Source organism: Triticum dicoccoides, chromosome 4B (assembly GCF_002162155.2).
Source record: "Triticum dicoccoides isolate Atlit2015 ecotype Zavitan chromosome 4B, WEW_v2.0, whole genome shotgun sequence".
In the NCBI taxonomy this organism is placed as follows: Eukaryota; Viridiplantae; Streptophyta; class Magnoliopsida; order Poales; family Poaceae; genus Triticum; species Triticum dicoccoides.
Window position 1 is genome coordinate 472,154,968 of NC_041387.1, and position 11,304 is coordinate 472,166,271.

The 11,304-nt window shown below is 47.4% G+C and overlaps 2 protein-coding genes across 2 annotated transcripts; one reads left to right on the plus strand and one right to left on the minus strand.

Annotated features, from left to right (window-relative positions):
* Window positions 1-642: 642 nt before the first annotated feature.
* LOC119290942 (solute carrier family 40 member 3, chloroplastic-like) lies at window positions 643-3,750 on the plus strand. Its single transcript, XM_037569623.1, has 12 exons — window positions 643-843; window positions 959-1,172; window positions 1,295-1,364; window positions 1,469-1,593; window positions 1,663-1,752; window positions 1,852-2,031; window positions 2,133-2,207; window positions 2,315-2,416; window positions 2,523-2,625; window positions 2,715-2,861; window positions 2,952-3,172; window positions 3,278-3,750. The coding sequence occupies exons 1-12, from the start codon at window positions 716-718 to the stop codon at window positions 3,557-3,559; spliced, it is 1,737 nt and encodes a 578-aa protein (XP_037425520.1). The 5' UTR covers window positions 643-715; the 3' UTR covers window positions 3,560-3,750.
* A 662-nt stretch (window positions 3,751-4,412) lies between these two features.
* LOC119290943 (uncharacterized protein DDB_G0275933-like) lies at window positions 4,413-6,516 on the minus strand. Its single transcript, XM_037569624.1, has 3 exons — window positions 6,263-6,516; window positions 5,641-5,788; window positions 4,413-4,710 (listed from the first exon to the last, which is right to left on the minus strand). The coding sequence occupies exons 1-3, from the start codon at window positions 6,315-6,317 to the stop codon at window positions 4,635-4,637; spliced, it is 279 nt and encodes a 92-aa protein (XP_037425521.1). The 5' UTR covers window positions 6,318-6,516; the 3' UTR covers window positions 4,413-4,634.
* Window positions 6,517-11,304: the final 4,788 nt, after the last annotated feature.

Genomic DNA, 11,304 nt, shown 5'->3' on the forward strand with positions numbered 1-11,304 from the left:
CTGAAGTTCCCCGGAAAAAAAAGAATCCTTTTGCTTTTCTTCTTGGCATACAGATTGGGTTCTTGTTGATCCAATCGAAACGCTTGAGTTGAGGGGTGGCCGTGAAAGAAGAACTGTTTTGATGATACACCTGTGGTGCGCGCTTTTTGCTTTTGGTTTTGAAGTCACAATGCGTATTCTTGGCCTAGCCAGTGTGTTGTGAATAATGTTCATGTAGAGCACACAACAGTAAAACACGAGTGCCTTTGTATCCCTACAAAGAACTGGCCATGTGTCACGTCAAATCTGAAAACAATTTTGTGTCCAACAACCAGAGCGTCAAATCAAGAAGGATCAGTGCCGCTTGCACTACACCAGAGCGGGCTCTAGTCAAAGACCATCATCACCATCCATTGCTGAAAGGAGGAGATCGCCTACCAGGGACAAGCAACCTTTGACGACGGACCAACGACGAGCTGGCGGTGAGCACCCAAGCAAGTTTTTTTTTTTTTGAGGCAACCCAAGCAAGCCTGTGCCAGCGAAGAGCAGAATGGGATTAGCAGCAAGATATATCTTTACGGGCCGCAGAAACTTGGCCCGGACAGATGATATCGTGAGGCCCAAAAGCCTTGCGCAGGCATATCCCCACGGCCCGAACAGCCACCTTATCCGTTTCATTCAACTCCCGCGCGCCGGCGCCTGCCGTGGACGACGACGACGACGACGCGGTGCGGCCATGCCTGCCTCCATCTCCATGCCCAAGATTCTCTCGTCTTCATCCTCCTCCTCATCCATTTCGCGCCGCAAACCGGCACCAGCAGCCTTCACTCGGAGCCCGGGCTGCCGAGTCACGCCGCCGCCGAGGTACACCCTGCTTCTGTGCGTGCTCCTCCCGTTTCTTCAGGCTTGCTTTCGGAACACACTATGGGTAATAGAGGCGTTCGTCCAGTCCTGCTGCTGATTGTGGCGCGTTTCGCAGTTTGAGGTCAAACACCCGGTTCGCCGGAAGCTGCCACACCGTCGCGAGCTCCGGTACGAGCCTGGCAGAGTACAGCGGCGAGGGTGCCTCCGCCATAGGATACCAAGATGGCGGCCTTCCCTTCGTAAATCTGTCCTCGTCCAATATCCAACGAACCGAGCCGATCTTACCCAAGGATGAGTCCACGCCATCCCTTCTCCTCGCCGCTCTGCCGGTGATCGCCGCCACTCTTCCATCAAAACTCTTCTCATTTCTTCCCGGCTGTTTTCTCTTCTCAGAGCTCGCCATGTGCAGACTGGTGTACCATAATCTTGAATTCTTGATATGAAATTCCAGGCTCCGCAGAAGGGAAACGGCCCAGAGGGCCACTTGGAATCAACCCCTGCTTACCCAGCCGCCATGAAAGGTAATAATATACTGGTACTGGTAGACGGTAGTGCTCATAATGTGATTACCACAAGCAAGCAACGTTTCTGGACCACCTTACATGTGTGTACTTACCGGCGACAGCTCTGTTTGGGGCCTGCCTCGCCGGGAACGCGACGGAGCACCTCTGGAATTTCACCTGGCCTGCCGCAGTCGCCACGCTGCATCAGAGCCTCCTCCCGGTCGCGGTTCTTGGGTTCTTCACGAAGGTGCCTGGTCTGATCAAGCTCCCCTGCTCACATTAGTTCCTGACTTAAGTGCCTGAATTCGATGCGCAGCTCGTGGTGTTCGTCGCAGGTCCACTGGTGGGGAACCTCGTGAGCTCGCTCCCTCTGATTCCCACGTACCGCTCTCTGACTGTAATTCAGGTGATTCTCTGAACTTACTTCTAAAAATATTAGTGCTCATGCTTCTCTATTGCCGAAATTCTTTGCTTTCTTGTCACGCGCGTGTCGTCAACGTGTCAGACCGCAGCACATTTCGTGTCGGCGGCAATGATCACGTATGCCTTCACCTTCCCAAGGGCATCCACCGCGCCGGAGCTTCTCCTGCAGCCGTGGTTCGCCGTGCTGGTGGCATCCACGGCCGTCGACAGTCTCTCCCGTGTGTCGCTTGGCATCATCGCCGAGCGTGATTTCGTCGTGCAGGTGAGCCTGTATGGATGGGGGAATACTAACTCGCGCGTCAAAACCTCATGAGTCTGGGGAAAATTTTCTCATGTGGAGACCGTTTGAATGTGTTACTGAAGCTCGCAGGGGAAGGCAGGCGGATCGCGCTCGCGCAGGCGAATGCTACGCTCAGCAGAGTCGATCTGATCTGCGAGGTCAGACATCTGCATCCGCTTCATCTCCGCATTCCACATTGTGTGATCAGTGCTAGTATATGGTTTGGTTTTGAAAGAGGGGTCAGTGTATGGTTTTTCATGCGCAGACGGCGGGCGCGTCAGTCTTTGCATTCCTGCTCTCTAAGAACGACCCGCTGACCTGCATCAAGCTCTCCTGCCTCATATCGCTCTCTGCTCTGCCTCTTCATGTATGATAAACTAGCTGCACTATCTTGATCTCTCCTCGTCTCAAGCAATGCACATTAAAGTTTTCCTTGCTAAGATCCTGAAAATTTCTTAAAACCTTTTTTGAAGATTTTCCTGGGAGGCGCGATGAACCGACTCGCCGACGGCGTCTTCGATCACTCTGACCATAGAAGCCTGCATGCTGCTTCTACTTTCGACGTCCGGATGATAGGTGAGACGGGTACATGCAGCTAGCAGCCTAGACAGAACTGTGCATGGAGTTCATTCATCGTAATTCTATCGCCGTTTCATGTCTGACAGTGGTCGATGCTGTGGCCACCATCAGACGCGGGTGGAGCGAGTACATCAGCCAGCCGGTCCTCCCGGCGAGCCTCGCCTACGTGCTCGTCTGCTTCAACGTCGCCCTCGCCCCCGGCGCTCTGATGACCACGTTCCTGATCCATCACGGTGCGTGCATCTGCGCCACTGCACGGCCAGGTTATTGGCACTCCAGAGATCACTGAGCTCACAGTACAGTTTGTTCCGCGTTGTTGGCAGGCGTGAGCCCGTTGGTACTCGGCGTGTTCGCCGGCTCGTCGGCGCTGATGGGGATCCTCGCGACGTTCATGACGCCGAACCTTGTCAAGGAGCTCGGCATCCTCAATGCCGGAGCGGCCGGGTTGCTCGGCCAGAGCGCGCTCCTCGGTGCGGCCGTCCTGGTCTACCTCACCGGATCCATCTCACGGCGCGGCGCCCTCTTCACCTTCCTCGGCCTGATCGTAAGTCCGTCCGACGAGAGCATTTCCGCCGAGAGAACTGCGACGTGTGCTTTGATCGAAATTTTTGGTCGACTAATGGGGGCTTGGGCGCTCGCGCGCATGCAGGTGGTGTCGAGGCTGGGGCACATGGCGTACAGCGTGATCGGGCTGCAGGTGGTGCAGACCGGAAGCCCCATCGGGAAGGCGAAGCTGATCGGCGCCACGGAGATCGCCATCGCCAGCCTCGCGGAGCTCGGGATGATGGCGGTGGCGGTGGCCGCCAAGGACGTCTCGCGTTTTGGTGCTGTCGCCGTGCTCTCGGCGGCTGCTGTCGCTGCGGCCGCCTGGCTTTACTGTGCCTGGTTGGCAAACTCCACCCAGCACCTGAAAACGCTCTTTCCGTCGTGATCATGCGCGAGTCGCGATTTCTTGACCTTCACACGATACTTAAACACAAGACGGTACTTCACACAAAATGGATCTTCGGAAGTTCGGATGCTTTACACAAATTTTGCACTGCACAGTTGAAGAGATGAGACTATTTCCATGAGAGAACCTCTTTGCTACGAATCCTATAAACTGAATGTTTAGGGTGAAAACGAGTGAAAATTGACAAAATTTACCATTTTCTAAAAGTTTAGTTAAAGATGATCCTACTGCAAAAGGCTCACAAAATTTGGCTTGCTTTACACCACCAATTCTGACGCTCAACTTCTGAATCAGCACCGAGCAACATCTTGGTGGGGAGAAAAACTTGGCGATTTTGCTAAGGAAACAGCAATTCGAGGATCAAAGCTTCTGACTGTGACGCTCAGTTTGGGAGCTCAGCACCAAAGCTACTGCCTAGAATGGAAAATAAGTCAGCTCCAAGGTCCTTGGACTTCACCCCAAATCATCATTGTTTGCGATACCGCCAAGTTTTTCTCGGAATCAAGATGCCTGTTGCTGACCTAGCCAAGTTTAGCGATGGAATGGGTCACGTTGAGTAAAAGAGCTATGTTTGATTAAAGTTTCGGACTAGGGCCATTTTTGGCTAAACATTCAAAAGAGGGCCAGCTTTGTCAAAAAGAGAAGGAAAAACACTGAACAACCGAGTGCATCCAGAAGGTATAGTATATTGCATATTAACAGAAACCAAGGGCATTAAGCTTTGGGCTAAAAAATAGAGAAGTCGCCAGTTTTTTAGCGCAAAGAGAAAATGTATTTTTCGTGAATGATTCAGTACTTAATTACCTTCTGGAGGCCAAACTGAACACTTTGGTCAGCTAAACAAGTTATTGGAGGATAATGCTATCAGACACAACTTGCAAGTCAATAAAATAATACATGGATTCCTTGAGATCATACCAGGTTATGCATCTGGACAAACCCAAATGTTCACAAAAGGTCTCTAGGAATTCAGCATCAATCAACTAAGATAACCAGTAAGCAACTGCCAAATTCCAAAAGCAGCAGTGTACATACAGGCATGGATGCATAAAGATTATTTGTTCTTCTCCTTGCTCTCTTCCTCGGCCATGTAAGCCTTCTTCATATCTTCCAGTATTGCATCATTGGTGCTGCCAACATACAAAAGCGCATGATGAATTACATGAAAGAGGTATCTGCCATGCCAATATTAGTCTACTCGGACAATGCAACATGCCACTTCGAGGATAGAGGCAAAAAGTAATTGTAAGCACATTCCAATCACGTGGAACCAAATTCTCAAGATTCAGGCATAATGTGGTCAGAACTAATAGCATAAATACACTTCTCAAAATTCAGGCAAATGCATTGATCATCAAACATGTTTCAGCACTAGGTTCCTCAAATGGAAAGTTACCATTTGGTGACAAGTACATCATATTCTGTGATCTCGTCCAATGGTTTTACACTCTGTTCAGGCACCACTCCCAAGAACCGGCACAAGTTCCTGGCAGGGTCAGAATTTCGGACTATAAATCAAAACCTACAGAGAACTTGGCTCTATAAAATTCCAAATGAAGCTGGTGCTACTTTCAAAGACAGTTTTGTCAAAAACAGCAACAGCTGTCAACAAGACAGCTTCTAAACCCAAATCGATGGTCAGAACTACGCCATATGAAGGACTTAAATGTAAAAAGAGATATACTTTTGTCGGTGATGGAAAAATCTAGTGTCTACGTAGTATATGAGCTGTTATAATCATGAGAAACTCACAGGCATGAAATAATTTATCAGACTTATTCACATTGTCTGATTGTCTGTACAATATATAGATATTTTTAACATTCTTCTTCTGCTGAATGACGAATAAAAGCCAGCTTATTAGTTTCTGTGATCAATCTACAAGCACAATGTTTCTATTTATTCGGACGGAGCAATATTGGGGTCTTCAAAGCTGATATTTTCTATTTGCACGAGTGAGACTCTACCATAACAAATGAGGTTTAAACAAGAATGAAGATACAACTTGCAAGATTTGTCCAAAAACAAAAGTTTATAACAGACATATAATGGTCACTTACAATTGATGAAGACAGTTATTCAACTCTTTGGCTTGCTTGCGGCATGTCCAAACCACAGAGAAAGTTCTTCCTCGAGCACATTCAGCGTATTTTGAACACAGTACATCACATTCCTTGAGGGCCTTTTGTTTCATTTTGCTGCGCAAAGCTGAAAAGCGAAACAAAATGGGCAAAATTAGCCCTTTCAGAACGAGAACCTTTAAATGATACATTAAAACGTTCTCAAAATTTCTCATTGCGGTGAACCACTAGCAGATTCTACCAGAACAGGGTTCCCAAATTTCATGCTAAATACATAAATAACATGAGCTAGAAACATCGATCCAGCTTTCTGCAGACCACTTCAAGCAGCCAACTACCACTACCACTACGCGTAACAACGCCTCCCTTAAATAAGATTCATAGCCAGAGCCTCCCTGGTTCGCTGAAACTGCAACCAGCCAGCTACCGCTACCGCCACCATGACGCATGATTCCGCTCAGATTGCGTAGCGATTTCAAGAGGAAACGCCAGCGGAGTTCACGCACTTCCCGATTACACATCTGCTAGAGAACCAGGACGAGCTCTGCATTTCTCAATATTCCAAATCGCGAAGAACTAGAAGCGTGGGCGTTTGACTCACCTTCCTCGACCTTCTTCTTGACGTGATTCTCCCTGGCCTCCTGCAGGTACCCCATGAGGCTACCAGGTGCTGCAGTACCTGATCGAGGAGAGGGGCGGTGAGAGAGATCTAGGAGAAGTTGGAGTTAAACCCTAACGCCCTTGGAAGGGGAGGCGGCCATTGACAGGAAGGTTTCCTATCGGTTTTCCCCTTTCTTTGGTCGCGGAAGGGAGAACGTGGAAGAGATTCGGGGCAAGGGCTTTTGGCTGGGTTGTTGGGGTAGGTTCCACAAAGCCCAAACCAGATCAGGCCCGTCCACTTACACTGCGTTTGGATGTTGGCATTGAGAGCGAGAATTAGACTTTGGCATTCGGGTAGCCGAATACCGCTGTTTGGCAGGCCATGGCATTCGCGCTTGGGATTGAATCCCAATATTCGATGCCCCACCGCAACACTTGCACGACCTAGTCTCCAATTCGGAGCTTTAGCCCTCGGTTTTGCTTGGTATTCGCACAGTTCGCTTCCCCCGCATGTCGCATCCCACTTCGGCCCTAAAAAATTGATTCGGCTGGTAGAGACTAGAAGCGGCTAGCTGCGAGTTGGACGTCGGCGCCCCCATCTCTCCCTGGTGGCTCGCCCAGCACGACTAGCACCCCATGGCGACCTCTGCCTCGTGGCTCGTGCCACTCATGCCGACCGTGCCGCCGCCCCTCGCCCAACACTGTCGGCACCCCGTGGAGCCTGTTGCGTCCTTCTGCTGCCATGGCACTTACCCCCATGGCTCTCTTGCCCTCGCTCCCGCGCTATTCCTCACTTTGACCTATATTCGGATGTTAAACATAAAAAATCAAAGTCTCTTGCAACTCAATTCCTCATTTTGACCAACATTTGACATTCAACCTCAATATCAAGTCTGCGTTCTGAATACCTAAACATCCAAACAAAAATATTAGCATTCAATTTCAATACCAATATCCTGTGATATTGGTATTCAACCCAATGCAATGCCAAGCCTCCCAATGCAAACATCCAAACAAAGCGTTACTGTTTTTTCAACCCCTAAAGAAAACTTACTGTTTTTCATTGTTCAAAAAGAACTTGCTGTTTTTTCCCCTCCTGAGGGTAATTTACTGGTTTTAATGGTATGTGAAGGCATGTACAATGATTGATAAGATTATCTTGTCTTATGTCCACCACGTAATCAAGATAAAACGATAAAAAAGATGTACAATGGATTATTCTAAGGCTTATCAACTACATATCCTTAAGTATGTGGTGAGAATACTATTGCTAAGAGATTAATTAAGAAGGCAAAACTTTTCATACGGTTTCTTTCTCCCCCATCTCAGTATTTATCCTATGTAGCACTCTTAGGATAGCATCGTTGTACATGCACTATGAAAGTGCTAGAGCATTTTCAACTGCCAAAACTATATATCACTCGTATTGATACCTACTACAACTCGCCTTTGGTGTCCTCTCGTTTGGGATGGCCAAGAAAGCAGGTCCTTGCTCAGGTCGCACACCCCGATCGTTGCTCGGGTTGTCGACTATTTTCATTTCTTTTAGTTTTTTTATTTTCTTATAATTTTTCCATGCTTTTATGGATTTCAATGGTTTTCTTTGGTTTTTATTGAGTTTTTTGTTCCTTTTTCGTTTTCACTATTTTCTTTACGGTTCTCATTGTTTTTATTTGTTTTCTTTTTTGTGGACTTTTATACACATTATCCCTTTTTGTGTTTTGTTTGCCATTATCGTATATTTCATTTTCTACGGTTTTCTTTGGCTTGGGGGGTGTTCATCGGTTTCCTTTGATTCTGATGTAGGGTGGAAACCCTAAGGTTGATCTTTCACGATTTGGAGGGGACCCCATGAAGAACACGAGGGGAAACACGAGGGAAAACATGAGAGAGACACTCAAGTTGATGAGAACAATCACACATGTGCTAGATCCATGAACACGAAGAGGGATACAAGATTCAAACACAACAAGGATGATACAAGAGGCGGTAGTTCTTCTCGATCCGGAGACAAGGTCTTGAATCCACGAGGGGATCTCTCCTAGGTGGAGGGCTTGAATCCACTTGGGGATCTTCTCCTATAAGGAGGGCTTGGCCTCCAATGGAGTAGATATCAAGTGGATGAGCAACGCTCTATCTCTCAAATGAGCTAAACTATTGCTAACCCTAAAACGTTGGGGGAGAAGGGTATATATAGTCTAGGGGGGCGAATGAATACATGGGCTTCGACCCTTTACACTGTGCATAGACAGGGGGAGCCGGATGTCCGGGCATCGGGCTGGATGTCCGGGCGTCGGGCCGGATGTCCGGGCCTTCACGAGGTGCCGAATGTCCGGGCGCGAGGGTCGGATGTCCGGGCTAGCAGGGTCTAGTTTTTGTGCCCTCTAGATAAGCGTGGTCTGGATTTCCGGGCTGGAGTCCGGATCCCCGGCGGCTCACGTAGGGCCGGATGTCCGGTCCGTTGGGGCCTGATTCTTTTGCTCTCTGGATACGGCATGTCCGGATTTCCAGGCTGGCGACGGATGTCCGGGTCGTCGGGCCGGATGTCCAGGGCCAGGCAGGATGCCCGGACCCTGTAGAGTTGGTTGTTGAGTCGCTGCTGCTGCCGACACTTCCAGGGCCTGGATGTCCAGGGTCCTAGCCTGATGTCCGGGTCCTTGGAGTTGTTCTCGGTTCCTTTCGTTGGTTCTCTTCACCCATGAACTTGGAGACTTCTCCTTCTTCACGTGCATCTTCGAGAGGGCCTTCTTGGTACCTAATCGTGCATAACATTCCAGACATAGGTAGTAGCCATGTCTTGAGTGGGTCATATGAAATATCACTAAGGAGAGATGTCACCTCGGTCTCAAGAGCTCTTGTTCTTGCTCGTGTCATTGATATGCCTCCAATGTATCTATAATCTATGAAGTATTCATGCCATGTTTACAACAATTTTATAAGGTTTTGGTATGATTCGGTTAGAACTAACTAGGAGCGACGCTGTTTTCACCAGAACTACCATGGTGTCGTTTTTTATGCAGAAATAAAAGTTCTTGGAATGGGCTGAAAATTTATGGTGATTTTTATGGATCAAAAGAGAACTTCGAAGCACAAGAGTTGGACCAGAAGCTTCACGAGGAAGTGGCAAGGGTGGAGGGTGCCCCCTAGGGCGCGCCCCCCTGGCTTGTCGTTGCCTCATGGACCCCGTTGACGTGAAACCGACGCCAAAAATTCCTATAAATCCCCAAACCTCCAAAAAGAAACCTAGATCGGAAGTTCCGCCTGTGCAAGCCTTTGTAGACACGAAAAATCAATCTAGGCCCCCTCTGGCACCCTGCTGGAGGGGGCCATCATCATCGGAGGCCATGGAGGAGGAAGCCGGAGGGGGCCATCATCACCATGGAGGCCAAGGACCAGAGGGACAACCTCTCCCCATCTAGGGGGGAGTCCATGGAGGAGGAAGCACAAGGGAGGGACTCTCTACCCCTCTCTCTCTCTCGATGGCGTCGAAGTGCCGCCGGGGAAATCATCGTCGTGGTGATCGTCTTCATCAACATCACCATCTTCATCACCTTCCTCATCTCTTTTCAGCGGTCCACTCTCCCGCACCCCGCTGTAACCCCCCACTTGAACATGGTGCTTTATGCCACATATTATGATCCAATGATGTGTTGCCATCCTATGATGTTTTGAGTAGATTTCTTTTGTATTTTGGGTTGATTAGTGATCTAGATTGGTTTGAGTTGTATGTTTTTTTGGTGTTGTCCTACGGTGCCTTCTGTGCCGCACACACATGAAGGATTCCCACTGTAGGGTGTTGCAATACGTTCATGATTCGCTTATAGTGGGTTGCTAGAGTGACAGAAGCTTAAACCCGAGTAAGGGGGTTGTTGCATATGGGATAAAGCGGACTTGATACTTTAATGCTATGGTTGGGTTTTACCTTAATGATCTTTAGTAGTTGCGGATGCTTGCTAGAGTTCCAATCATAAGTGCATATTATCCAAGTAGAGAAAGTATGTTAGCTTATGTCTCTCCCCCATATAAAATTGCAATAATGATTACCGGTCTTGTTAACAATTTCTAGGACAATTCCGCACACCGATCCATCATTATTCCACACTCGCTATTTATGATATATAGTAATATATTCTAACTTTATGTTAACAACACCGACTTTTATATTTTAGTTCTCCGACATCATGAAAAGCTATCCTCTTCATACCCACAACGTAGTTTTATTTCTCGTTTCTAGATTGAAGCAAACATTCGGTGTATGTAGAGTCGTATCAATGGCAGATAGGACTTGAGAGAATATTGATCTTACCTTTAGCTCCTTATGGGTTCGACACTCCATACTTAACACTTCCACCTTTGGAAATTGCTACGATGATTCCTTGCACTTGGGGATTATCAAGCTCTTTTCTAGTGCCGTTGCCGGGAGCAATAGTGTGGGGTTGATATTCTCGTGTGTGCTTGGTTGCTTTCTTCACTAAGTAGAATTTTGTTTTCCCTTTTGTTTTTGTTTTCTTTAGTTGTGGGTGAAACAAACAAAAAAATAATAGAATGAAAATATAAAAAATTACTTGCCTTTTATGCCTAAAAACTTTTTCAAAAAGAGAAGTGATTGGAAGGTTATGCATTGGAAAAGTGAGGGTCGACCTTGAACACTTGTGTTCATGCTCATGGAAACAATGTAGAATTTTTCATTGATTTTTCTCAAAAATAATTATCCCCTTGTATATATCCATTGTGTTATAAAAATAATGTGCCAAGCTTTGGCTTTAGGGTGATTAGATTGCTTGTTTGCTATGTGCTATGTGTGGTGCAAAAAACAGAAACTTTGGCTGTAGTGCGTGAATTTACATTTTTTACTGGAACGTCAAATGTTTCTGAAATTTTTACACAGTACTTCTATACAAATTGTTTAGGTTGTCCTAAGTTTTTAGAATTTTTGGAGTTACAGAAGTGTACGAAGTTTCTAGATTACTACAGACTGTCCTGTTTTTGACAGATTATGTTTTCTATGTGTATTCACTTATTTTGATAAATCTATGGGTAGTA

Bases quoted from the DNA above. Each gene is read 5' to 3' on its own strand.
- LOC119290942 (XM_037569623.1), top strand. From the start codon at position 716: ATGCCTGCCTCCATCTCCATGCCCAAGATTCTCTCGTCTTCATCCTCC. The intron at 1,365-1,468 runs GTAATAATATAC...TACCGGCGACAG, and splicing joins TTACCCAGCCGCCATGAAAG to CTCTGTTTGGGGCCTGCCTC. The intron at 2,862-2,951 runs GTGCGTGCATCT...CGTTGTTGGCAG, and splicing joins CACGTTCCTGATCCATCACG to GCGTGAGCCCGTTGGTACTC.
- LOC119290943 (XM_037569624.1), bottom strand. From the start codon at position 6,317: ATGGGGTACCTGCAGGAGGCCAGGGAGAATCACGTCAAGAAGAAGGTC. The intron at 5,789-6,262 runs GTGAGTCAAACG...TTCGCTTTTCAG, and splicing joins CAAGAAGAAGGTCGAGGAAG to CTTTGCGCAGCAAAATGAAA. The intron at 4,711-5,640 runs GTAAGTGACCAT...GTATGTTGGCAG, and splicing joins AATAACTGTCTTCATCAATT to CACCAATGATGCAATACTGG.